Consider the following 27,815-nt stretch of genomic DNA (forward strand, 5'->3'; position numbering starts at 1 on the left):
ATTCATAAGACTATCCAAACCACGTTTTTTAGGAATGATGTCATTTATAATGCTTAATTGCGATATCGCTGGTTGAAACCGGTGTAAAAATGGTCAAACTTGGGCACAAAATAACATGTCCTTCAAACATCCCTGACATACATACAGGTATGTGAATACATAAAACTGGATGAATCAGCTAGAACTAATTATACATTCTTTAATATAGAATTTACTAATAGCCATGCGCATTAAGTCAAGATTAATTTGGGCTTTATGTGCATATAACACCCCTAATTACATGTATATACCACAGTGCACATTCACTTCAACACTTGACCTCCAAATAAGTTTTGAAAATATTCAGAAGTATATACATTTAGCATATCTGGTGCATTATGGTTCATACCGAGGGAGTTATGAAGAAAAGTGACAGTATCCGAACGTAAACCACAAAACATTCGAACACCCCTAGCAAGCAATGTCGTGCTGATAGAAAGATATATTTGCACTTTGAGGGAATCGTGACGTGTCGTAACATTGCCCAATGTTCCTCAACAGAGGACAAAGTTATCGCGAGCGTTAGCGTGAATGGGCTCATAAATAGCTCTTCTATATTTCCTAATGTCGGTAAAATTCAATAAAATTATAATCAGCTATCTGTTAAACATTTTTGTACCACATGTTTTTGAGTACATTTGCCTCTAGGCTGTGCCCTTCAATACGTTACTTAGATTTTGAGTGGGTTTCGCACTAATGATTATACAGCCCTTGGTGTAAAGATCGATATGCTCGCTACAAATGAATTAAGAAAAGAATAAGTAATTCTTTTGATAGAAATTCAGAAATTTCGACAATTTTAAGTTGAATATGAAAGCTTTAACTATTACTGAACAAACGGTCAGATCGGGCATTGACAGATACGTACACAGGAGTAATCTTAACATGTCACTGGTTTTGAAAAAAGAAATTAAAGAAACGAGAAAAAAAAGAATAAGGAAAACGTCACCAAAAACATAATTCGAACTCAAAATCGAAAAATATGACCAAAGGAAACATAGAGAATACGACCCGACGTTCCTGAAGGTTAGCGTCTTCATTTACGACATCCGTCATGTTAATCAAGATCAAAGCCAAATAATGGCATGTCCTCACACCGAGAACAGGGGTAATTACAACTAAGCAATCTAGTGCATAAAGCGTAGTCAGGGGGAATAACTACGAGTAACTACGTTGCACCAGGTGGCGCTACGCCACCTGTGCATCAGTTCTTTTCTTGACATATAGAACAAAGGCATTCATTTATAAAAAAAAAAATGAATTTGTTTATGTTGTTATGTAGTTATTCCCTTATGACGTAGGTTTATAGACTACATGTCCCTTTACACTAGTAATCGTTTCATGGGGATATTCAAATAAAATCATTGCATCAATGACAGAATCACTGGCCCAGATTTCAACTCGAACGTACGACCAAACTGTTCTATATTGCAACAGAATGTATGATAACATTTTGCTATTTCGAGCTCGTTATAGTGACCGTTCATTTCTGTATTGAACTCATGCATGTACGGGTTAATTGTCCTGTTAACACCTTAGGTCATTTAAGAACGTGCATGCATACATATACAGTATAACTGACAATATATATATTAAACTCGGAAGTGCGATCAATCCTATTACAGTCGAAAGTGTGACCAAACTTTTATTTCTTGAACTTGGAAGTATGACCGAACCTCTTTTGATCTTGAAGTCTGTAAGTTATGATCGGACATTTCTATTTGGAAATCGAAAGTTCGCCTATTAAGGCTATAGCGTTTTATCTTGTGTTAAACAGCATCCCTACGTGGGGCAGTTCCCAGGAAATTCCGCAGGTCGGTGGTTATTCTCCGGGTACTCCGGTTTTCCTTCATTCACGAAAACCTGGCTCATCCTTAATGACCATAGCTGTTGATAGGACGTAAAGCACAAACAAAACAAAACAAGCATTGGTCTTTAGAACTTTAAGGTTCGAAAACACGTTCTTAGTTGTATCCCCTTTCCCCCTCGATGTGAGACACAGTAATAAGTTTTAAAATAACCTGCATCGTCTGAACCCTGAGTAATACTGGAACCTCCACCCCAATACTGGAACCTCCACCCCAATACTGATACTGGAACCTCCACCCCAATACTGGAACCTCCACCCCCAATCCTGGAACATCCACCCCAATACTGGAACCTCCACCCCAATTCTGGAACCTCCACCCCAATACTGGAACCTCCCCCCCCAATACTGGAACCGCCACCCCAATACTGGAACCTCCACCCCCCATACTGGAACATCCACCCCAATACTGGAACCTCCACCCCAATACTGGACCCTCTACCCCAATACTGGAACCTCTACCCCAATACTGGAACCTCTACCCCAATACTGATACTGGAACCTCCACCCCAATACTGGAACCTCTACTCCAATACTGGAACCTCCACCCCAATACTGGACCCTCCTACCCAATACTGGAACCTCTACCCCAATACTGGAACCCCCACCCCCAATACTGGAACCGCCACCCCAATACTGGAACCTCCACCCCCAATACTGGAACAGCCACCCCAATACTGGAACCTCCACCCCCAATCCTGGAACATCCACCCCAATACTGGAACCTCCACCCCAATTCTGGAACCTCCACCCCAATACTGGAACCTCCCCCCCCAATACTGGAACCTCCCCCCCCAATACTGGAACCTCCACCCCAATACTGGACCCTCCTACCCAATACTGGAACCTCTACCCCAATACTGGAACATCCACCCCAATACTGGAACCTCCACCCCAATGCTGGAACCTCTACCCCAATACTGGAACCTCCACCGCAATACTGGAACCTCTACCCCAATACTGGAACATCCACCCCAATACTGGAACCTCCACCCCAATTCTGGAACCTCCACCCCAATACTGGAACCTCCACCCCCAATACTGGAACCCCCACCCCAATACTGGAACCTCCACCCCAATACTGATACTGGAACCTCCACCCCAATACTGGAACCCCCACCCCAATACTGGAACCTCCACCCCCAATACTGGAACATCCCCCCCAATACTGGAACCTCCACCCCAATACTGATACTGGAACCTCCACCCCAATACTGGAACCCCCACCCCAATACTGGAACCTCCACCCCAATACTGGACCCTCCTACCCAATACTGGAACCTCTACCCCAATACTGATACTGGAACCTCAACCCCAATACTGGAACCTCCACCCCAATACTGGACCCTCCTACCCAATACTGGAACCTCTACCCCAATACTGATACTGGAACCTCAACCCCAATACTGGAACCTCCACCCCAATACTGGAACCTCTACCCCAATACTGGAACCTCCACCCCCAATACTGGAACCGCCACCCCAATACTGGAACCTCCACCCCCAATACTGGAACATCCACCCCAATACTGGAACCTCCACCCCAGTACTGGAACGTCCACCTCAATACTGGAACCTCTACCCCAATACTGGAACCCCCACCCCCAATACTGGAACCGCCACCCCAATACTGGAACCTCCACCCCCCATACTGGAACATCCACCCCAATACTGGAACCTCCACCCCAATAATGGAACCTCTACCCCAATACTGGAACCTCTACCCCAATACTGGAACCTCTACCCCAATAATCTGTATACTTGTATTAAAATAACACATGATAAACCGAATCCTTTAAGTTGTACTGAAGTAACCTACATAATACGAGCCCTGTGTATAACGGAAATAAATATTCAATTAACCTGCATAAACCGAACCCTGTATAATACTGTTACTTCTTCTTCAATACACTTTGTAAACCGAACCGTTTGTAACATTGTAAATATTACTGTTATTTGTCCTAAATTGAACATGCGTAAACCGAAACCTGTATAATAATGAAACTTTAAATTCAATAACCTTTATAAAACTTACCCTTTGTGATTACAGTAGCCTTTTACTGAAATATGTATTAAAATTATCCTGCATTAACCCAACTCTGTATAATAATGTAACTTTAAATACAATACCTTTATAAAACTTACTCGTTAAAATACTGTAACCTTTTACTGAAATATGTCCTAAATCAACCTGCGTAAAACGAACCCTTTATAATACTGTACATTCTACTTCAATAATATTTATAAACTGAATCATACACACTTCAAAACTTGAACCCTACGTGTAATTCTGTGTGGGAAGTCCTGTGTTCCTCTAAGATGGTCTATATATTATACTCCTGATGGCCTGAGGCCTGATCTTATATAGTTATTTTATATAGTCAGATTATCTATAGTCAGATTTTATATAGTTAGATTTTATATAGTCAGATTTTATATAGTCAGATTTTATATAGTTAGATTATCTATAGTCAGATTTTATATAGTCAGATCTTATATAGTTAGATTTTATATAGTCAGATTATCTATAGTCAGATTTTATATAGTCAGATTTTATATAGTCAGATTTTATATAGTTAGATTTTATATAGTCAGATCTTATATAGTTAGATTTTATATAGTCAGATTATCTATAGTCAGATTTTATATAGTCAGATTTTATATAGTCAGATTTTATATAGTTAGATTTTATATAGTCAGATTTTATATAGTCAGATTTTATATAGTCAGATTATATATAGTCAGATTTTATATAGTCAGATCTTATATAGTTAGATTTTATATAGTCAGATTATCTATAGTCAGATTTTATATAGTCAGATTTTATATAGTCAGATTTTATATAGTTAGATTTTATATAGTCAGATTTTATATAGTCAGATCTTATATAGTTAGATTTTATATAGTCAGATTATCTATAGTCAGATTTTATATAGTCAGATTTTATATAGTCAGATTTTATATAGTTAGATTTTATATAGTCAGATTTTATATAGTCAGATCTTATATAGTTAGATTTTATATAGTCAGATTATCTATAGTCAGATTTTATATAGTCAGATTTTATATAGTCAGATTTTATATAGTTAGATTTTATATAGTCAGATTTTATATAGTCAGATTTTATATAGTCAGATTATATATAGTCAGATTTTATATAGTCAGATCTTATATAGTTAGATTTTATATAGTCAGATTATCTATAGTCAGATTTTATATAGTCAGATTTTATATAGTCAGATTTTATATAGTTAGATTTTATATAGTCAGATTTTATATAGTCAGATTTTATATAGTCAGATTTTATATAGTCAGATTTTATATAGTCAGATTTTATATAGTCAGCTTTTATTTAGTCAGCTTTTATATAGCGTATAATGTAATTCGTCTTCTATTTCAAGGCAAGGGTTGATTTCTTATCATATAAGTATTAACTTCAATGATGTTTGACAAATATGTTGAGTTTTGAGAACTCCTTAAAGTCCAGAAGTTGTGTGATTCTGAGGCTTGAGCTAAACATTTATAAGTAAATCATACTTTTGTATTCAGACAAATCATGCCGAACTAAAATACACATTTTTTTGTTTGTGGTTGTCAGTATGTGTGGGTTATGGTTCATGATTAGACGTCATTATAATTAAATCTGTGATCCCGGGTGTCCTTTTCAAGACATTTTAAGATATCTCTACTTTTCTCTGGTAAAATAACATCTAATGCATTTCATATTCAGAAGATTATGATTAATGATTTGATTTTAATGTACCCAAAGATACATGAATGATTTTAATGTATAATAAAATTCAATTTTCAAACTCTGTGTGTGTCCTGTTTTCTTTACTTTCTTTTGACATATATGTGTTACAGCCTACACATCACCACCATAGCTAATTATATAACTATGGACATTAAACAAGGCTTACTCTTCTCTGGTACCCGGAACAATAATTCCATTTTACAGATATTTTACTTGACTTTCTAATCTTTTATAAATCTGGGAGATAATATTTAACATGTCACAAAAATATATCTATCATCAACATAACAAAATATACTTATGAATAACAAACAACGTAAAATATTGATACACCTTTGCGTAATGTTTAACTATCAGGTAAAACTAACACAGATATTACACAGGTAAAAACAGCACAGGTATATGTACATGCACGCTTATCATACTTTAAGGGGCTAAACAGACCCATGTACATTTCCAGTCAACACTTTGATTAGATTTCCTCGTCGGGACTCTACGATTGGAGGGTTACCTTTAACAGCGGGTATATACAACGTTAGACCTGATCCAATGGGACATCGTGTCGCCGACCGGGCTTTAAATTCTCCTGCCCCGATAGCTGAAAGTGACAACCCCTATTGGTTCCCGGTGATGTGAGAGACAGATGTCCCTTTCATTGAAAGGGTGTAGATTTTGTGTATACGTGTGTGTAAACAGGGCTCACTCACTTACTCTTATTTTCTAAAAGGGAAATTTTTCGTCAGTTTTTTCCTCTCTGTATAAGCTCTTTCCACTGTTCTAAAGAAGTCTTCACGCGTCTTTTTCCCTTGATGTGTCGACTAGCCAAGCACGCATATACTCGGAACTTCATAGATATATAGTCGATCTACTTGTGACTATACTTAACGGTTATGAGACACAAGGATATTTAGAAGTGAGACGTGAAAAATATATCTATATGTACAGACGATAGGCTGAGCGGGAACATATAGTATTTACACAAAAAAGACACCCAGTGTATACATACACTACCACAGTCAGGCCGTGAAATGATCGACCAAGCTTTTTGCTATGACTATAGAGCAAATAGTCTCTGTCTTCACTCGCCTGTCTGTACACGGGCGGGGAGAGGTATAAATTGAAGTAAAAACACGGATCGGACGTTTGTTTCAACTGTGATCCACCGCCGGAGAAGCAGTGTGGTTCTGTGTATTAAGTACAGAGGGCGTAGTCTAATGAATGGAAACAATACCGGTGTTTCGGATTTTTATACATGTGCACCGGTTGACAAAATGCCATTGGATCCTGATAAATAATTTGAACCAATCACTGGAGTAGGATCCTGTGAATTTTTTTTTACAGCACAAGGGTTATGTGATAGTGGAGAAGTATTTAACACGTGTCTTAAACAGGATATATGTGTTTCCAGTAGTGATTTAAAACAAAATGAATACGGCGAAATATGTTTTAGTTTGTGATATTGGCATGTTGATATTTAAGAGAGTTTGTCCGTTGACTTTTAGTGCTTACTCGTGTCACCCCTGGAACGGTTGAACAAATATGAATGGATACCATCAGACCATGCATGACGTTAAGATAGTTTCATCGCTGTCAGGAATTACGTATTGAGTGTTATGACTTTACGTAACAAGGCGCGTGTCCGTGGAACCGAATGCAGAGATAGCAACTTTGTATTAAACGTAACCTTTTTAGAACGTCTGTTGGAATTTGTCACTTGACAGCGCGTATCGAACACGCCGATATTTCATACTGGACATCTTGCGATATCCTTCCAATGATTAGAACTGATGTTGACGTGTAGAAATATTTACATAAATCATCTTATGTTTGGAAACTATTTAAATCTGTTTTAACCTCACAATCAAACCCCGATGTTAAACATATGTTCGCATAGCACGTGCATACACGCGTAGATAGAGATACATAATATACATACACGTGTTTTCTTTTAACTTTCCTTGTTTCTCGGAGATAGAAAAAAAAACCTACCGAAAACACACATTGGTTGTTTGGATTTATTTTCAAACAAAAATATTGCTTAAAAAAATTGGAAGATTCCAGTTGTCAGACTGTTGACAGGCATTCATATGTAATGGTGTGCGATCGTCACTTTGAGTAATTTTTACAGGGTTTGAATAGCCCCAAGTTGTAATTATCTGGAACGGTGTCAAACGCTACCGTCGACCAGAAGGCTAATTAACGGTGTAATTAAGATGTCATATGGAGATTTAATTCACAGTCGGAATTTACCACATTCTTAAAATCAAAATATTCTTCAACTTAACACAAGAGCAAAAAATCCAATAATTCTACGCCATTAGTTTCAGATTTCAAACTTTCTGAAGTGTTATAAATACAGAAAACCAAGTACAATAATTGCACTTGATAAAACGAACAATTAATCAATATTATTGGTTATAATTACCGAAATATTAGATAGACAATACCCGGATGTTGAGTGGGACAATTATTATTCTAGAGTTACTATGTGTACAAATACATTCAACGATGATTCAACGTCAACAACGAAAGTGTCGATCGTTCTTCTATTCTGGGGGATTTTAGGCGTAATTGTGATGAAAACACCTTTAGTCGACGCTCAAATCTCAGGTAAGTGCTGTAACCTTTTTTTTTATTTAAGCATTCATTTGACTTGATGTATGTAGATTAGTATAGACAATTGGACCATAAACAAGTGTCTATTACATAATAATGTAGATAAAAATGCACTTCACCGTTTCACGCTGGTGACATTCTTAACGCGCATTATTGAGTAAAATACACACGATGGTAATAAACTCTAAACAAGCACAGTGACATTATAAAATATCAAGCATTTTAATGGCGTCTATATCATATTTAACTTTCTTTGAATTTGAAAAGAAACTAGAAAAGTTTGCCATATCGACTACTGAATTTGACATCATTTAATATTTGTCTTTTCTAAAGCTAAATTGATTCGATTTTAGTCTTTTCCAAAATATGTAGCTTGATGCTGTATCTGTAAGCAGTACGAATAGGGCACTGCACACAATACAGTGTATCTACTAACTCTAAGAATAAAAACAACTCAGGGGCCATACACATGATATAATGGTCACAGTTAATAATACACAATATATATATAACCATTCTTCTAAGTATAGTTTTAAATATAAAGTCTGGCTCATGTGCTTTAAAATCAAACAATTCGCATTATATTTTGATATTTCTGATTACATTTAGTTGTAATCGGTTAAAAATCTTGTTATTATTGATAACCTACCTATATTTGAACGACGTCATAAGTGTGGTTTGTGTACGCGTAATATTCATTCCTACAAAGATATCGCCCAGATAATTTAATTTACACGATGCAAGCTGACAAATCTTAGTGGAATGTGTTATTGGCGGTGCTACAGTGGCTGCAGAGTGGGGTTGTTTGTATCGGTAAATCCTTGTCCACACTGTAATGCCTAGTGATAATTTCTCCGATTGTAAAACGAAAGCGATGCCTGCACGATACCAGACATACACTCGTAATAGTTCAAATGATAAATTGGAAAACAGTATCGTCCAGTATATCTATGATTAGTATGGTTTGTGTGAGAGGAATAAGGGAGGGACTTGCTGGGGAGGGGGAGAAAGCACAGGTTAAGATCCCAGATGTTTTTCTTTCCATTCAAACATACACAGTATATTCCAAGAGGTCGTGTGTGCATAACATTCGTTGTACATGACAGACAGCAATAAATGTAAACGTTACTTGTCAATTATTTACATTCCGCAATTTTTCAAGGGTTTATTTCTATGATTTTGCTGATGTTGGATAGCACATATCAAAATGTAAATGTTAAACAACTCGTGAAGTTTAAAATGCTGAGAAATGTACAATAGGAATTTAGAATTGAATGCGGAAACACGCGTTACAGTGCCATACTAATTGACCAGTGGATGTTTTTATGTAAAATACGATATACGTCAAAATACAGTCAATCTTCACACATCCGTCTCAGTCATACGAATGTTTTAATTGTATGAATTCATTAAGTGTTAAATGATTTATAAAATATCATGCACACGATTCTGTTAAAGTGGAAAGTGACATCATTCATCATTAGTTTCATTCAGTCAAATTCTTTAAACATTTCCCTTATTTGGCAAATCATTTAAAATTCTTAGTAATATGAGGGTAAAGGGTATATAAACCTGAATTAAATTCCTGAATTTAAAACTTGTCAAATATTTCTCTTGACATGTACTCGATCAACTGTAAATTCTTATTTCCACGTCTAACAAGTATATGAGTGATAGCTATATACATGCACATTAGTGTTATTTAACCATAACATTTGAGTTTATACAATGTATAAGTTGAAAATTTAATTTGTACATACCGTCATTAAATTCAAATTTAGATTTTATACCGTTCATTCACTAAAAGTTGATTATGTGTGTTTCTAAAATTGACGTTCTAACCAAAATGTTCTTAAAATATAGCATGCATAACTGTAAAAATAGACTTTTATTTTACTGAAAATATCTCAACCGTGTTATTATCATTTATAGAGTTTAGAATAGCAATTTGTAACAGACCTGTTCGACTGAGGGCAATACAGTTTGTCTGATTCAAAATATAAAAAAATGGAAACTGTAACATCATTGTGTTATGTTTCAAACTTAAAAATGATGTACAAGGCCAAAGTGGAAGTATAAAAAAACTTACGATTATCTTTTATAAAACATGATGATAAGTCAGCGGAATTCATGAAGAACAACTCAGGCGTGACACACAAGTGAGTAGAAAATAGTTAACCTTATTTCTGCAAACCACATTGGGGTGATGTGGACCAGGAATTTCTCAAGCAGAACTCGCTCTATACGTACAAAGGTTGAGTTACGAGATTGTTCACGTGAGAGCAAAAGAACTAAGGTTTCAGATAATGGAAATTATGCATTAATAGGAACAGTAAATCACTGGGGATGCCTCAAAGCATTTGGGCGTGACGATTCATTAGCATCACCCTCGGGACGTTAACGTACCTCAAACATCATAATATACATATCGCTGATTTATAATACCAACTAAAAATGTCAATTTCTCCAGGTTTGTGTGTTGATCGAAAGTCTAAATAGTATAACACAAATGTGTGGTACAATGTACTCGTCTTGAGAAAAACATTTTATTGAAAATTTACAATTTTTTAAAAAGCTGCAAGGGTCTGATTTGTAACGCTGCAGGAGAGGTACATCGCCAGACTGAAAAATTTAATTAGGAACGATCTTTGTATATATCTAAATTAGTGAAATTTACATATCAATATTTTAAACTAATTAAACTCCATAAATAGCACTTACATGTTATACATATTTTTTTTGCGCTTTTACAGAAACAGATAAATACAGTATCTGATTTTAGCGTTAATAAAACGAATGATTGATTTAGGTTTTTAGAGTTATGACTGGGCGGGGTTAAGATTGCGTGATATCACCAGTGCTTTAGGAACCGTGCATCATCATCTGGGTGCGTAGGAGATTTACTTATTATCATGTATACACCAATATTCCGAGCTCTTACAGCTCAAATCAACCCCCTCCCCCTTAAATAGCTCTACCAGGTCCAGGTGACAATACGCTTAGAAACCAGTACCACTTACTTACCAGCGTGTTTATGTTTTCAGTGACATTTGAGGAACTATATCTTGAAACGCACTTGATCTTAATAGCCCATATCCTTCCTGTGTGAAGAAAAACGACTGAACGTATTGAGGTTCCTCTACTCTCACGGAACACCGGCTATGACGGTGATGTTCGGTTAATAAGGGGCCATCAATATCATAACGATATTCTAAACACTTCATAATGGTAACATGTTCGGTTAATAAGGGGCCATCAATATCATAACGATATTCTAAACACTTCACAATGGTAACATGTTCGGGAAGACATAACCCCCTAAAACACGGGATAGTTAAACTACGAGTGCTCCCCTCCTCCCAAACCCCCAACCTCCCTAAAACACGGGATACTTTAAATAGGATTGAATCCCCCCTAAAAAAACAAGGGATCATTCACTTAACTCAGAATACCCCCCTCCCCCTCTTATACACAAGATATACATCACTTTACTGTGAAATATACCCCAACAAAGCAAAAACTAAAAGGGTTACTGCACATAGGAGATAATTACCCCCCCCCCCCCCCCCCCACAAACACACATACACACAAAAGCACACACTAAACAAAGGGATACTGCTCTTATGAGTGAGTTATACCACAAAAGCAAGCATAATTTAACTAACAGAAAAATGTAATTCACAAGACATGGGAATACCAGAACAAGGAGTGAATTATCCCTCCTCAAAAACATACAATACGGCTCTCTTAGCAGTAAAACATTCCCCTAACACAAGGGATGCTTAAAACAACAGCAAAATACCCTACCCAAAACAAGGCGTAATAAAGGTAACAGCAAAATACCCTACCCAAAACAAGGCATAATTAAACAAAATACCCTACCCAAAACAAGGCATAATGAAAGTAACAGCAAAATATCCTACCCAAAACAAGGCATAATGAAAGTAACAGCAAAATACCCTACCCAAAACAAGACATAATGAAAGTAACAGCAAAATACCCTACCCAAAACAAGGGACACGTCGCCTTACAGTAAAATGTCGTTCAAACAAGGGCGCGACTGCGAAGCCACCAGAACCCACAACTTTTCGCAACACGAGACCACAATATTAATTAATTATTAAAACACTTGCATATTTTTTTCCGATACACACATTTAACAAACAACATCCATTTATTTCCTTGTCATACTTTCTTTTCATGACAAGAATTGCCATGGACTGAACAATATTGTTTTTTTGCTTCGTCGTCGTTATTTTTTATATTTTTCTTTCTCCTCTTTTTCAGTCTCAAATAATAAATTACGGAAATTCACCATTTCGGAAATTAGATGCTCAGCTATTGTGGTGGAGCCAAAAGTTGACATATTGGTGCTGTCTGTTGCCAATTCTCTCAGACAGTTTCAGAATAGCATCAATTGCTACTGTACTTTTTTTACCGTTGCTTCAATGAATCATCGACATTTGACTTGAGAAGCGTTAACGTTCTTCGAGTTCCTGATGCTATGAACTAAATACGGCTTCTACTAAACTTTACCCTTAGAATAATTTAGTATTAAACATTCGAATACGTTCATAATAAATCTGTGTCCTTTACCGGAGTACATGTAGTCAGATCTTGACACACCTTTGTTAATGTCGTAATATGAGCTGGCCACTTCAGAGGGACGCTTACTTAAAAAGCTACTAAACACACTGAACAAACGTATAATAATGCAAAGACATGGGCCGTGCTAAAGACAAATTAAAAAAGCATAGACTACTAATTCTCTATCGTTAAATTTGGTCTGGTCAGCAGAAATTGATTTTTTAACAGGACCACAAGCTTACGTATGTGAACTTTGTGTGGTGGTGCAGGCAGATATAATATCTGTACTAGCAGTCTAGAGTTCAAAGGGTTCGGCGTTATTGAGAAATATGAATAGTTGAATTGCACAATATAAACACATATATGACTCACAATAGAAGCAAAAACATAATAAAAGAAGTAACTCTCAAACGGTAAAGGAACTATTCTGTTTAAAAAAAGGCCTGCTAAAACTGATAATTGTTCTCAGTTTCACAGATGAAACAGATGACACCGTATCGTCCCACGTCTAGGTCTGACAGGTCTGGATGTTAAATCTTTGACTGTTTGCCAGACTTGAGAGCCTAGTAACTAGCTGTATATCGCTGAAATATGCGCCAGGATCTTATACTATGATAATTCTATTGATAAACCTTAACCCTATTCATCTATATAGGCGAATTCAGACACTCAGCTCCCAACTACATCTAAACCACACTTGGCGAGGGAGCTGATGATGGGGGCTTAATTACACAACCTTGCGTCATCCGTGTTTTATCGAATGAAGTCACGGTGATATTTATAGATTTATTCACACATATATGTGTTTTTTATCGTGCTAATGACTTGCATTCCCCCCCATAAATTGCATAAATTGAAAAAAAACGTGTTTTTAATCTTGTTTTCATAGTTATGTACGATTTAGATGATTGCTCTTCTGAAACTTATCGTTTAATGTATGTTACGTACCGTTACAACGAACATTTTTTTTGTCGCATTTCAATAAAATGATCGTGATTTGCATAAATCTCTCAATGCATCTTAATTAAATGAAATAATTGAGTAATTGATTCTGAAATGTTGTAATGCACCTCGGTTTTTTTTGTGTCTGATTTGAATTAATTAAAGCTTGTAATCAGGACGAGCTTTTAAAATTGGTTATGCAAATGAGGAGTATCGAAAAATTCTCAAATGGCGTCGACGGATTTTGAAAAAATAATCATTTAAATCGCGGTTTTCTTGGGGAGGATTTTTTTTTATTTGAAAGACACGTTTGTTTGAGGGTTTGTACGATTTATCGGGGACATAAACATTAGCGTAAGTATGCTAAAATATCTAAACTACTGTAGTAGTAGTGTGTTTAATATTGCTGAACAATTTAACCGAGGTATAGGGTAGTCATCAGGAGTTAAATCGCACAGCTGATCGCACGCCACTTTATATTTACATAATCCAGACATAGTGTTTTAGTTTTAGTTTAAGTTGTATGGGTAAACTGTTAAACTGTTCTATATTTTAACCCCAGAAGCATTATAAATGGTATTTGATTAGTCTATATCTTAATTTGGAATGTCCACGATGTTCTCAAATACTCCGTACAATGTACAATACCCACGAGTTCACGTGACTTATTGGTATTGCACGTGTGTTTAAAATAGATAAGATATAGGTAAAGATATCGAATGTTGTCTATATAGTTCAAAATGTTAATGGCTAACTATACAGCTACAACCATGAGAGACTGCAGACTTGTGGAACGTAGTCTATGTGATTGTACATGACACATCACTGTTACTCTTTTAAAGGGACAAGATAGTGACTTTGAAAACAACTCGAGACAGTTATTTCAGTTCTTCTCCGTTTTAGATGGTACTTCTTCCTCGTTTATACGGGACTAACAGAATCTGTTCCTACCTTTGATAGTCTGATAGAACCAGAGTACTAATTAACAATAAGTAAATTTTCAAGAAAATAAACAAAAAATGTATTAAACCTACAATCAGGCATCGCAATATACTATCACAAACAGATAGTTAGACCAACAATGAGACTACAAGCTAAACATCGTTAGAATTTTAGATCCATGGCTATAGTCACTGGGCTATAAATAGCAATCCAAAGGGAGATAATCTTAATTGTTTTATTCGAGCCTTGCTACAAGGCGAGGAAATCGTCCTTCATTGTTACAACGATATGTACATATATATAGAGAGAGAATAAAAACAAATTTTTCAGATCGTCCGCTAGGCCTTTCTGCCTTCTAGGGCTTCTTCAGGCGGATTTATGTTTATTATATATATATATATGTGAATGAACGTTCTAGAGAAAGGGTTGTCATGTTCGTATGACAAACATCCATTAGGGACGTGCTAAACCCCCTATACTATGTCGAACCAGTAGCAATTCGGCTTTGGGCACTACAAAGACGGTTGACACTATAGAGTCGTCTGGTTCGTATATGATGTTGGTGTAAGTTTAGGGAGCATTTATCCGTTTTTCGCAGGGTTCTAAAATTCCAAAACCTGGCACGTCCTTAAATGCACTAGTTGTTAAAAGGACGAAAAACACAAACAAACCAAACCTGGCACGTCCTTAAATGAACTAGTTGTTAAAAGGACGTAAAACACAAACAAACGAAACCAAATCTAAAACTCGCGAATGACTCGGTAACGATTTTCAGCGAAAAATACAATCTGCAAAGTTACATGTACATTCTGCGGAGAAATAAATCTCGTTAATTTGGGTACTTAAGCAAATCTGCGAAAATTAAGGACTGCCAAGAAAGATTTCGGGGATTTGCTTTTTAAGAAATAAATTTTGATTTAAACAAGATTCACTCTTGATGTACAACACTGTATCATATTGACATATCGGCATTGTTGACACAGTCCGCATACACATGTATGTCTTAATTTTTACACGAAAAAAGGTCAAATGGGTACCTTACTTTCTTTAATGCAGTAAAGCCGGTTAAGTCGAATCTCTCCGGTCTAAAGGAAAGGTTCGAGTTATCTGGATGTTCAAGATTTGTAAAACGGAAGAATGATATAGTTTGGGACTATGTTATCTTTTCGCGTGACATGCGACTCGTCTAACTGGGTCGAGTTATCAGGGCTCGACTGAGGTTTGCTCTTGTTCACTATTTTGATTATACATGTATGCGTAATTCTGCTACAAAGATAGAGAGAAACCGTTAACGTGCCCACGAGATCTGTTCTTACTTTGAATCGACCCTTTAACTCGTTCAACAACATACGAATCAATTATTATCTAAATACGGTATTACGTGATGTACGTAAACGTGTCTTCAAACAAACAGTTAACTGAGTTTTGTACAGAAGCTCGACATTTGTATATACGATACATACACACACGTACATATATTGACAATGTTAATATACTGCTTGCCTGGTTTTTTCCCCTCCTACCTCCTACGCTTCCGTACCCAGCCACACTATATAAACAGACACACAGCTCGCCCGTACCACATTAACGTAATGTTAAAGAGCTAAGCCGCGTCGCAAGCCAGCAGGACGATCATTCTCGCTGATATGATCCTTTTCATAAGATTTATCTCAAATCAAGAAAGTAAAAAACCGAAAACACTGCATACAATAAAGTGAACCGGAATCAGAAGACATTTTGAAGCGATAATTGATTGAAATACCCTTTAGAAATTCAATCTTGCGTAAACACATGCATGACGTATTTTTATCTATGCTCGAGATTTTGAATAAGATTTGAAAGTTAAGTATTCTTATAATTACTTAAATTTGTCGAGATTTATTTCAAATGCTACGATTATTCACACTTATTTTATCAACAACGTTAAAAAAACTGAAACAGTATTTTAGAAAATCTTATGACAGACGATTTTCATAGGCGTGGTTAGTCTAGTAGTTAGATACGAATCCGGTCCGACGCTTCTCCGGATTTGAACAATTGACCGAAATACAATTAATTGCATCTTTCTATAGAGAAATGTCTCGTCATCTGTAAGTCTCGTTCAAAGTCTCACGGGATAAGGTGTCTTTACTTTCTATATTTTCTTTATCTTGATAGACTTGGCCCTGTACGAAACTGTATGCATTTTCTCTATTTAACGGAAAAACTTTGGGAATGAATGATTTCGCCTGGAGCGACATTCAATAAAACCGTAGTATGATATGAAACAAACTAATTTCAAAACCGATTGCTATCCTGTCGTTATGGTTTCCGTTATGAACCCTTATATTCACTTTAAAACTCACATCAACTGATTGTATAATACCATGCTATGTCAATTTCCATCTTCAAATGAGATATGAAATAACATTTTGCAGCAATACACCAACTGCACATCAGTATGTTAAATGAATGCGACGATAGACGAAAACAGAAATTAAGTTTTAATCCGAGTCATTTATTTTAAAGAATATGGTACGGGTTCGGATTTTGTTAATCTGCAGTAAATCTCGTACTGAATTAGAGTTGAGACCACTTTTAAGTAAGATAGCGCACGTGAGCGATTTCATCTCCCCCTGCTTTTAAAATTAACAGAGATGTGTGCTTAACCATAATGAAATTGAAATGAAATGCATAGATATTACCGATGAATGTTATGATTATTTCATGTTTAGTTGAAAGAAAACTGATAGATTTCGCCTAAAAACAGATAAAATAACCGCAAAATATTCAATTTACTGAGGCACATTGAAAGTATCAAATCAAGGTTGTATAAAAAATAAGTTGAGATTGACCGAGATGGAATTATGTTCTTTAAGTTAAATTATGATGTTCCGGAAATCCCCGGAAATTCAAGAAAATCAGCATGGGGAATCCGCTGGATAAAACGAGAATGTTAAAAATGATAATCGTTTGCTTTTGCACATACATTTTCTATACATCATCTCGTTAAGCAAGTCAATTAGGATTAACGTTTAATATATTGACGGTAAGATAAGGATAAATTAAGGGGCGTCACAATACGCCTAAAGTGTATCACGATATATTGCAATACAAAATGAATATATTGCGATACGTATCCCGATATATTGTCATAGAATAAACGTGCTCAATTGTTATCACACTTAGTCATGTAAAATATGAATCACACAGATTAAAGATTTTCATCGATTCATCGATTATAAAATTTAAACTGAATCCCACCTGCTTTATGGTTATTGGCATATCGGTGTTGTAATTTGCACAATTGTAACACAAAGCAAAAACATAAGAACAAGCTTTTGAACAATATTGCGATGCGATACGATATTACGATATACCGGTTTTCCGATATAATGTGACACCCGTAAGAATCATAAATGAAAAATAGAAAGAGTCTCATTATTTGAAAAGTATTCGAAAACAAGGACGATATTTCGACATATATAACGATATCTGGGTTAGGTAATACAAAGGTGAGAATGTCTAGGTAATGAATACAGACCTAAAAAACGATAAACCACAGATTTAACACTGAGCGAATTCTGGTTCAGCCACATCAAAGCTACACACGAAGGTCTTTTTTAACACTGTGTGTCAATGATATGAAAGTCGTATTCTGTAATTCCATTTTACATCTAGACGAAACTTGATTTACATATACATAATGTAAATTAATTCCGCCATAACAAACACCGTTACGATTTCAGAGATAAAACGGACCTTTGAACTTGGTGAACTATTTTTCAAAACCCACATTCCTTTCAGACGAAAAGATCAATAAAAATCGATAAACGATATTTGATTGATTTATAGATTTAAGTTGAACATACGTCACAGATTTTTATTCGTCCGTGACGTACGTGCCATATCTATTTTTAAACCAGATCAATCGATCATACGTTTTGATCATGCTTTATATTGATTTGCCGATGAGATATATTTTATTAATTGATTAACCGTATACTGAAGATCGCCTGATTGCTGATCGTGCTGGTATGGATATAACAGATTATCGTCCTTCAGTACGATTGATTTATTACTGGTAATTAATTTTACACTTATTTAACGATCATTTGACCTATATTGACCAAGATGTTTTACTCACTACTGTAATTATGACGCATTCGTGCATAGATCGTTATCATGGATATTTATATGATTAATGAAACCAGAATCAAATGAAGCATATTTAGGAGGTTTGTCTATATACAATGTATAAAACTTGATTTTTTAATTGATATAAATATTGGAACGAGACATCAAAATCGGGTTGATGCTTTTTTTATCCCGTTCAGTGATTTCGACCTCGTTTGTCCTTTCTCCTTTCCCGGCAAACGTAAAATACAATTTAAATTGTTTGAATGGATTTGGTCCTAAAACCCCTTATATCAGCCCGTTGGTTTTCGGATTTTCCCTTTCTGAATTTGTTCAAATTATCTATTTGCATAAAATGCAGATAAGCTTAAACAGGTGCTTGATCAGAAATGTGAACCAGATGGGGTAGGGGTCAATTTCAGATTTCTTATGTTGGATTTCAAAATATGTCTTAGATACTAAAACAACCTTATTTTTGTAAAACATAACCAAAAATCACTCTTCATTTCTACTGCTGTAAATAAAAAAGGCCGAATATGACAGGGAGTGTCTTTAAGGCCATTTCAAGTGAAAAAGAAGATATTTGGTTTCTTCAAAAATTTCATTCCAATTCATATTTTGGATAAACATTTAAAACTTATTACATATAGCGTGTACGTCATAAAATGTACATGAACTGCACATTTGTGACTTTTTGCGTGCCAAAAAAAGGACCTTATACTTACGTATGCTGCCATTAAATCTTGAACATTCTCATCGTTGAGATTCATAAATACACGATAAAAATCAAACATGCTGCTATAGCTAACACGCCTTAAAGTGAAAATGTCCCGGATTACAAGTAAATTAGATTCTCCTTCACATCACACGTTTCTTGATGAAAGTGTCAAAATAATCCAATTAGTTTCAAATTTAACAGACACCTCCTACCGGCAATGGAGTGTTGTAAGCTGTACCGGTAATGTAGTGTTGTAAGCTGTACCGGTAATGTATTGTTGTAAGCTGTACCGGTAATGTATTGTTGTAAGCGGTACCCGTAATGTATTGTTGTAAGCGGTAACGGTAAGTGGTAAAGGGAAAGCTGTACCAATATATCGAGAAAGCTTTATATTCACGTTTTTTTCGTGTAGGTTTATGAACATTTCTGTCGTACAATTAATGACATTAGACGATGTCGTAAAAACCGTAATGACCGACTAAGTATAGGTTTATTAACATGTAACCCGACCTCGCTCGCAGGCCGCATTTGCTTTTCTCTTTTTATGGCGTAGTGGAAAAGCTGAAATAGCGGTCAGCATGAAAGACACATACATGTACAATGCATACAAATGTTATCAAATTGATTTAATAAATTATACTTTTAACATATACCATAAAAAGGGTGATTTTAAGACAATGCATGTCATCATAAAACATTCACTACCATATTGGGAAGAAAAATAATACATATACGAAGATGAGGATTGGCCTTTTTTTTATCTTAGATATAAGTTAAACTTCCTACATGTTTGAGGTAGTGCTTCCGGAACAATTTCAAAAATATAGTTATTCCCTGCTTCCATATATTTCATATGCCGATTTTTATATATTGATTGTTATACTAATATTATACTCGTGGGTGCATATTTACGCCAGACGAATTTTGCATGTACATGTATGTACCGTTATCCAGATTTTAGTAGGGAGAGCAGAGCGCTGTACCTGTTGGTAACTAAAGTGTAGCTACAGACATTTTATATCGTTGTACCTGTCTATACCCGGGCGAACAAATGGGTTATATAGGCAGTATCGAGAGCAAAAGTGAGCGTAACCCCTGGATATCGAGGATGGCAGTATCTTGGAATCATAGGGACTTGCTGGCCCCATTGCGGTAAACTAGAGTTTCAGCCATGTGGACTTTAGATTTTAAGTTAGTTGCAGCTGTTTTGCTCAATATTCTCTTAAAACTCAACTTATTGAACTTTAACTTCATAATAACTTCTAAAGACTACATTGTACATTACAAACTGATTGTTTTCGTCCAGAAAGGTGTCTTTGGAAAAACCAATGTCAAATAACTAATCATTCTTCTGGTAAAGATTGGTAATTCATTGCTAATGGCTGACGCACACCCAGTGATACCATTGGGATTAAGACATATGTTTTTATTGTCTATACTAACGCGTGGTATATTTTTCTACTGGCCATATATTAGACTATGCCAGTTTACAATGGGAGCGCCGCCACTTACGCCGTGAAGACCCCCTGCCTTGCTGTGCATCCGCAAACAGCGCGCCGTAATAACTGATGTTACGTCCTCCATCCAAATAGTTTCTTATCATCAGGGTTTAAAGTTCAACGCTAATATTAACAGAGAAAAAAACATCACAAAACAGTTGAATCGTAGGTCTCCTCACTGTCAGACACGACAACAGTAGTTAGCGCTATCTCGGGGTTTGTGTAATATGTATATTGTAGATTCGAGGAAGTTGAGCGTAATTTCGAAAATTTTGTAACATACAGCCAAAAATAAGAATCCGAAAATTCAATTGGTTCAAGGTACATCATTAGATATGAATTGATGTAATGTATTTCAATATGAGGGCGATTTTAAGAACACTTAAGGTATACATGTATGTAATATTAAAATACATTTATTGCAACTATCATATTCTAAACTACTTCGTCCCGTGTGTGAGACAAATTCACGATTTTACAAATTAATTCTGTTCAATTTATATATGACTCGAAAATATCCTTTTTTCGATTTGCGTCATAAACAAACACGTGATTAACTATATAACTCCCTTTCTGTGAAACAGGAGAACGTGGATGCTGTTTTCACAATGATATGATGTACGGTAACAGATGATTTAAAAATATTTTGTCTAACACTGAAAGAACATAATTTTGCCCCGATTGATAAAAAGCAATACACGTCTAAAGTTGTATGATATCTGGTGATTTCAAAATCAGGTTTCTCAAAATTGCCGACTTTACTCTTTTTCTCGGGTTGTTAAATCATTGTATGGTCCTCAACATATTTTAATAACTATAACTGGGTGATAAATTAATGTTGTTGCTCAAAATTGGGATGTATTATATATGTTAATTATTTTACGAAATCAAATGATTTCAAAATAAGTTATTCAAGACTGAGAGAAAATAATTTTGCCCCGGTTGATAAATAGCAATAGACGTGTATATATAGTTGTATGATAACTGGTGATTTCGAGATGATCATGTTCAAATAGCTGACTTTTTTTCCTACGACAGACTGTATGTATCGATCATGGAGGAGAAATATTGCCAAGCTAGCGAAATAAAAGGTTCGAAATCTGACTCTCAATCTGTCTACAGCGATATAAATCACAGACCGGTCTGTCATCACTCTGCGAGCCAGTTGTAGCACGGTACCATCACACAATAGATCATCTCTCAGCACGCTTAGCACCGTGTATATCACCCTACTTGTTAGCACTAAATCTATCTAACTCAATCCTTCAGAGCCGGGCTGGACACATTATGGCATAATATTGATGGATTTTCCTTTCGGTCTAAACTAGTGAAATTTTTGCAGTTTTTAACTGATCTTTTTTTCTTGAAATTTCAAAAGCGTCCAAAACAATTAAATCTATTTTTGTTTTAGTTTTATTACACAATAAAGTTATTTTATGTCACTTGTCACTGATATTGATAAAAGGAAAATATTTAGATTTGATTTTATCAAGTCGAGTTTGACTAGGGTTATTTGAACTAGTAAATTGTCTTCATCCGGAATACGGGCTTTTATTAAGGCTGGTTTGGTCTGTTTGTGCTCTCAATCCTATTAACAGCTTTGATCATTTAAAGACGAACTTTCATTCTTTATTACCTTAAACCTTGCGGTTCATCAGTACAGTGCATATATACAGTGCAAATTATACAGTACATATATATATATATGAGAATACAGAGAACTAGATTTGGTGGTTGAGGAAAACCGGAGCACCTGGCGACTACCTAACGTACAATAGGTCTCGACCCAGTGGTGGAAGGCTAGCTAGTGATCGAAGACGGCCAGACGCCTTAACCAACCGGCGGAGTCACGGAATCAGTCACGTGCATGTCTCCCAAGCAGCGGAAGGATATATATAGGTCGTTTGAACCCAGTCAGACAGGGTTATTAACCAATAATAAAGCGACGTCTTCTTTAATTAATATGATCGGAAATACCCATTTAACTCATATTGCTCCTCATATCTGAATGTCATTAAATCGTAATTTTTCATTAAGGGACCAAAACACATGGCTAGGGATTAAAGATAAACCATCCTCCTCTACAGCAGAGAATTCAAAATCACCAAATTAAGCGTATCAGAAATTGAACCCATCTCTATGTGGAAGAGATCATCCCACAAACCCCTGTTTTGTTAACAGCGCCAGACTTTTGTTTAAAGGCGGATACGTTATTTCATATTTCGAAATAGGACCGTCGTAAAATGTGGGTTGTTTTTTTATGAAACTCTTTACTATAAATGATTTACAACCTGTATATGTGATCTTGTTAGAATAATGTTTTGAACTGCATACTTCAAAATTAGTTAAGGCTGATCAAAGTAAAATTTAGATATACTTAACGTGACTTCAAAGCAAAATAGTTCAAAACAACCCCACGCTTAAACTCTCCTGTTATTAAATTCGATTAGTATCTTAGACAGCATTGAACACAAAATATTGTAACATTTGCCCTGTACCTGTATTACCTCACGTTTATATTGAAGATGATATCAATTTCTTTTGTAAAAATTAAAAACAAAATCATTTGAAATAATTTTTCTAACATCAGTGACGTCAGTAGAATGTATTTATAAATCTCTCGCATGTGAACTTAATAAGTTTGAGTAAATTTCATCAAAGATCGTTAAAAATGTATATATTTAACTCAATGATATTATATCTCTTTTCATCTGACGTAATTAGTGTAAAGATTTTCTTTTCGATGTTACTACACCTGTACTGTGGCCCACTGTGAACACTGTGAAATCTAATTAAAATACCCAAAATATCGAACCCGATCAGATTACTGTACATTTGATCATTTTCGCGTGGAATGAAAAATTTTCGCGTGAGTAAAGTGGCGCGAAAATGTCCACACGCAAATATTTACTCATACAGTGTATAGTGTATAGATAGACAGAATAAAATCAAATTTGAACCAGAAAAAGCTTTTGTGAATTGAGACTCCCCAAAACTGCAGACGGGTTTTGGTCACAATTTTACAGAAATCATCTCGTCAAGTCATAAGTGGTATAACAAACTCATTTATAACCAAACAGGGAAGACATCATTGTTAAATTGATCGAAGTCGGTACACGTTAAATACACATACCGTCGCTGTTCTTGGCGATTTGTCATTGGCTTTATGTGAACAAGTGCAGAATTCCAACAAAATTCTTCACATTTTTTATTGGATCAATAAGTCTAATTTGATACATTGCAACGTGTAATTGTCACAGGTAAGATATCAAAATGCATTTAAGTTTCATTCAAGGTCAGTCATTATTGAACGCATTAATGACTATCACGTGATTTCTAATGTAATTAATATCCAGGATTTTTTACTAATCAATAACTTCTGTCAAAATTGTCTTTCTGTTCAAAAACGCAGGACTCGCTGTTAACTTTACTAATGATATTTGTCAGTTTGTCTAACTTTATCAATGATATTTGTCAGTTTATTTAACTTTACTTATGATATTTGTCAGTTTATTTAACTTTACTAATGATATTTGTCAGTAAATCTCACTTTACTTATGATATTTGTCAGTTTATTTAACTTTACTAATGAGATTTGTCAGTAAATCTAACTTTACTTATGATATTTGTCAGTTTATTTAACTTTACTAATGATATTTGTCAGTAAATCTAACTTTACTTATGATATTTGTCAGTTTATTTAACTTTACTAATGATATTTGTCAGTAAATCTAACTTTAAAAATGTTATTTGTCAGTTTGTCTAACTTGACCAATGATATTTGTCAGTTTGTCTAACTCTTTCAATGTTATTTGTCAGTTTGTCTAACTCTTTCAATGTTATTTGTCAGTTTATCTAACTTTATCAATGTTATTTGTCAGTTTGTCTAACTTGACTAATGTTATTTGTCAGTTTGTCTAACTTGACTAATGTTATTTGTCAGTTTGTCTAACTCTTTCAATGTTATTTGTCAGTTTATCTAACTCTTTCAATGTTATTTGTCAGTTTGTCTAACTTTATCAATGATATTTGACAGTTTATCTAACTTTACTAATGATATTTGTCAGTTTTTCTAACTTTACCAATGTTATTTGTCAATTTATCTAACTTGACAAATGACTTTTGTCGGTTTTTGTAACTTCCCCAGATATTTACATAAAAACCCTGGTATAAGTGATTCTCTATGTATACCGCGTTATAGATCGGAATTAACTCTTAAGTGCAAAAGGGTTACCTTAATAAGTCATTTGTGAATCCGAAAACCTGATATCTTTAATAAAAAATGATGAATACGCATCTTTTAAGTCACAGATACATCCTTTATCCTTTATTGTATAACTTGGAAAGTTATATTTTAATTTTATTCCATATGTTAAAGCAAATGAGACTTGGTAAGCTAAAGCTGACATGAAGTGCCTGGCATCTCAAGAGCCGGAAATAATACTTAATGATATGAACTCGTGTGGGATAGTTTAAATGTAAATTTCACTTTGACGAGAAAGGTTGTCAATGTACGGTTTTCTTGTGATGATATTGAAAAGCTTATATTTCGGTGTAGAATTGTTTTGACCTACGGGGGTTAAATATTGTTCTATCGGATGTGCAGTCTCACGTGCTTTGTGAAGTATAAATAAATAAATAAATGTAAAGATAAAAAGGCGTATACGCTTAATTTATCTTACAAAAAGTTTGTGGGAAGTACCCGGAGAAAACCCACGTTGTCGGGCAGGTGACCTCATACCTTTTCACGTCCGATTGGGGAATCGAACCACGGCCACCTTGGTGAAAGGCAAGTGCGCTATCCACTGCACCACCCGGTCAATGAAACGCTGTCTATGATGGTCGAGCTGTTCAAAAGCTAGTTTAAGTGCTATCACGCTGGAATATCACGTCTCAGACACGTCATCGAGACAGCTCAAACCAGGCATGGGACTGTATCTTCCTGGTCGTAATTCGTCGTCATTTAGATCCTTGCACCGTCCCGTCTAATCTGTTCGGACATTTTAATCACATATAGGTATGATGGGAAGTCCCGTTAGGGTTTCCTATTGCTACGACACCCAGACTGGAATCGTTAATCAGAGTAGGAATTATACTCGTACAGACACGTGGATATCGAACCCGGGCATGGTGAGAGTCAAGCACGTGAGGTAAAAACATTGATGCAAATTTATGACGCGATGCAGTAGGTGTCAAACTTATAGTGTGTATCGAAATTCATTAAAAGGGGCAACATTAAAAAAAGATACACTACACACGCAAGTATGCTGAATGGGCAAATGTCCAATAGGTCATTTATAAAGTGGGCGTGGTCAAACGTGTGCGCGTGACAGGGCAGTGAAGGGGGAGTGGTTCAGTGATGCTCATGTGTGACAGCACATCTGCTATTTTCGGACTACCATGCTTACACTGTGGAACTTTTTTATGGTGGGAGGTAATAAAGTGAGGAATTTGGAGGAAATACGATAAACCTATATGTTTCTCACGGAGTAGCCACTATGTAATTATGCTGTCGTCTGGGTGAAATGGGCGTGGTCCATTTTCGAAGATAGTGCAGTGTGACGTCCCCTCTGATTACCACTGGGTGAACTTTGTATCTTATAGTTGTGTTGTTGGTAAACCGAGACCTTCATCACGACCGGAAAAAACACAAGGTAATTCACTGCTACCGGACAACACACTAGTAAAATAATCACTACTAGGGAACACACAGACTAAATCATCACTACTAGGAAACACACAGAATAAATCAACACTACTAGGTAACACACAGAATAAATCAACACTACCAGGGAACACACAGAATAAATCATCACTACTAGGGAACACACTGAATAAATCATCACTACTAGGGAACACACAGAATAAATCATCACTACTAGGGAACACACAGAATAAAGCATCACTACTAGGTAACACACAGAATAAATCATCACTACTAGCGAAAACACAGAATAAATCAACACTACTAGGTAACACACAGAATAAATCAACACTCACACAGAATAAAGCATCACCACTAGGGAACACATAGAATAATCATCACTACTGGGGAACACACAGAATAAATCCCCACTACAAGGGAACACACCGAATAAACCGTCACTACCAGGGAACACATAGAATAGTCATCACTACTAGGGAACACCCCGAATAAATCGTCACTACCGGGGAACACATAGAATAATCAGCGCTACTAGGGAACACACAGAAGAAAGCATCACTACTAGGTAACACACAGAATAAATCAACACTACTAGGGAACACACAGAATAAATCACCACTACAAGGGAACACACCGAATAAATCATCACCACTAGGGAACACATAGAATAATCATCACTACTAGGGTACACACAGAATAAATCATCACTACTAGGGAACACACAGAATAAATCATCACTACTAGGGAACACACAGAATAAATCATCACTACTAGGGAACACACAGAATAAAGCATCACTACTAGGGAACACACCGAATAAATCGTCACTACCAGGGAACACATAGAATAATCATCACTACTAGGGAACACACAGAATAAATCATCACTACTAGGGAACACACAGAATAAATCAACGCTACCAGGGAACACACAGAATAAATCAACACTACCAGGGAACACACAGAATAAATAATCACTACTAGGGTACACATAGAATAATCATCACTACTAGGGAATACACAGAATAAATCATCACTACTAGGGTACACATAGAATAATCATCACTACTAG

The 27,815-nt window shown here is 35.7% G+C and overlaps 2 protein-coding genes across 2 annotated transcripts in view; both read left to right on the forward strand.

Moving 5' to 3' along the window:
- Positions 1–1,119: 1,119 nt before the first annotated feature.
- LOC110448999 (agglutinin-like protein 2) lies at positions 1,120–5,789 on the forward strand. The gene is made up of 3 exons (XM_021495571.1): positions 1,120–1,147; positions 2,082–3,668; positions 5,770–5,789. Exons 1-3 carry the CDS (start codon positions 1,120–1,122, stop codon positions 5,787–5,789), a joined length of 1,635 nt encoding a protein of 544 aa, XP_021351246.1.
- A 511-nt stretch (positions 5,790–6,300) lies between these two features.
- Positions 6,301–27,815, forward strand: part of LOC110448978 (BMP-binding endothelial regulator protein-like) — a 115,176-nt gene continuing 93,661 nt past the window's right edge. Inside the window, exon 1 of the mRNA XM_021495533.1 lies at positions 6,301–8,269. Coding sequence (XP_021351208.1) covers positions 8,146–8,269 — 124 coding nt within the window. The 5' untranslated portion in view covers positions 6,301–8,145. The remainder of the gene's footprint in view (positions 8,270–27,815) is intronic.

This window comes from Mizuhopecten yessoensis, unplaced genomic scaffold, assembly GCF_002113885.1.
Source record: "Mizuhopecten yessoensis strain PY_sf001 unplaced genomic scaffold, ASM211388v2 scaffold4411, whole genome shotgun sequence".
Classification (NCBI taxonomy): Eukaryota; Metazoa; Mollusca; class Bivalvia; order Pectinida; family Pectinidae; genus Mizuhopecten; species Mizuhopecten yessoensis.

Bases quoted from the DNA above. Each gene is read 5' to 3' on its own strand.
- LOC110448999 (XM_021495571.1), top strand. From the start codon at position 1,120: ATGGCATGTCCTCACACCGAGAACAGGG. The intron at 1,148-2,081 runs GTAATTACAACT...CTGAACCCTGAG, and splicing joins TCCTCACACCGAGAACAGGG to TAATACTGGAACCTCCACCC. The intron at 3,669-5,769 runs GTATTAAAATAA...TATGTGTTACAG, and splicing joins CCCCAATAATCTGTATACTT to CCTACACATCACCACCATAG.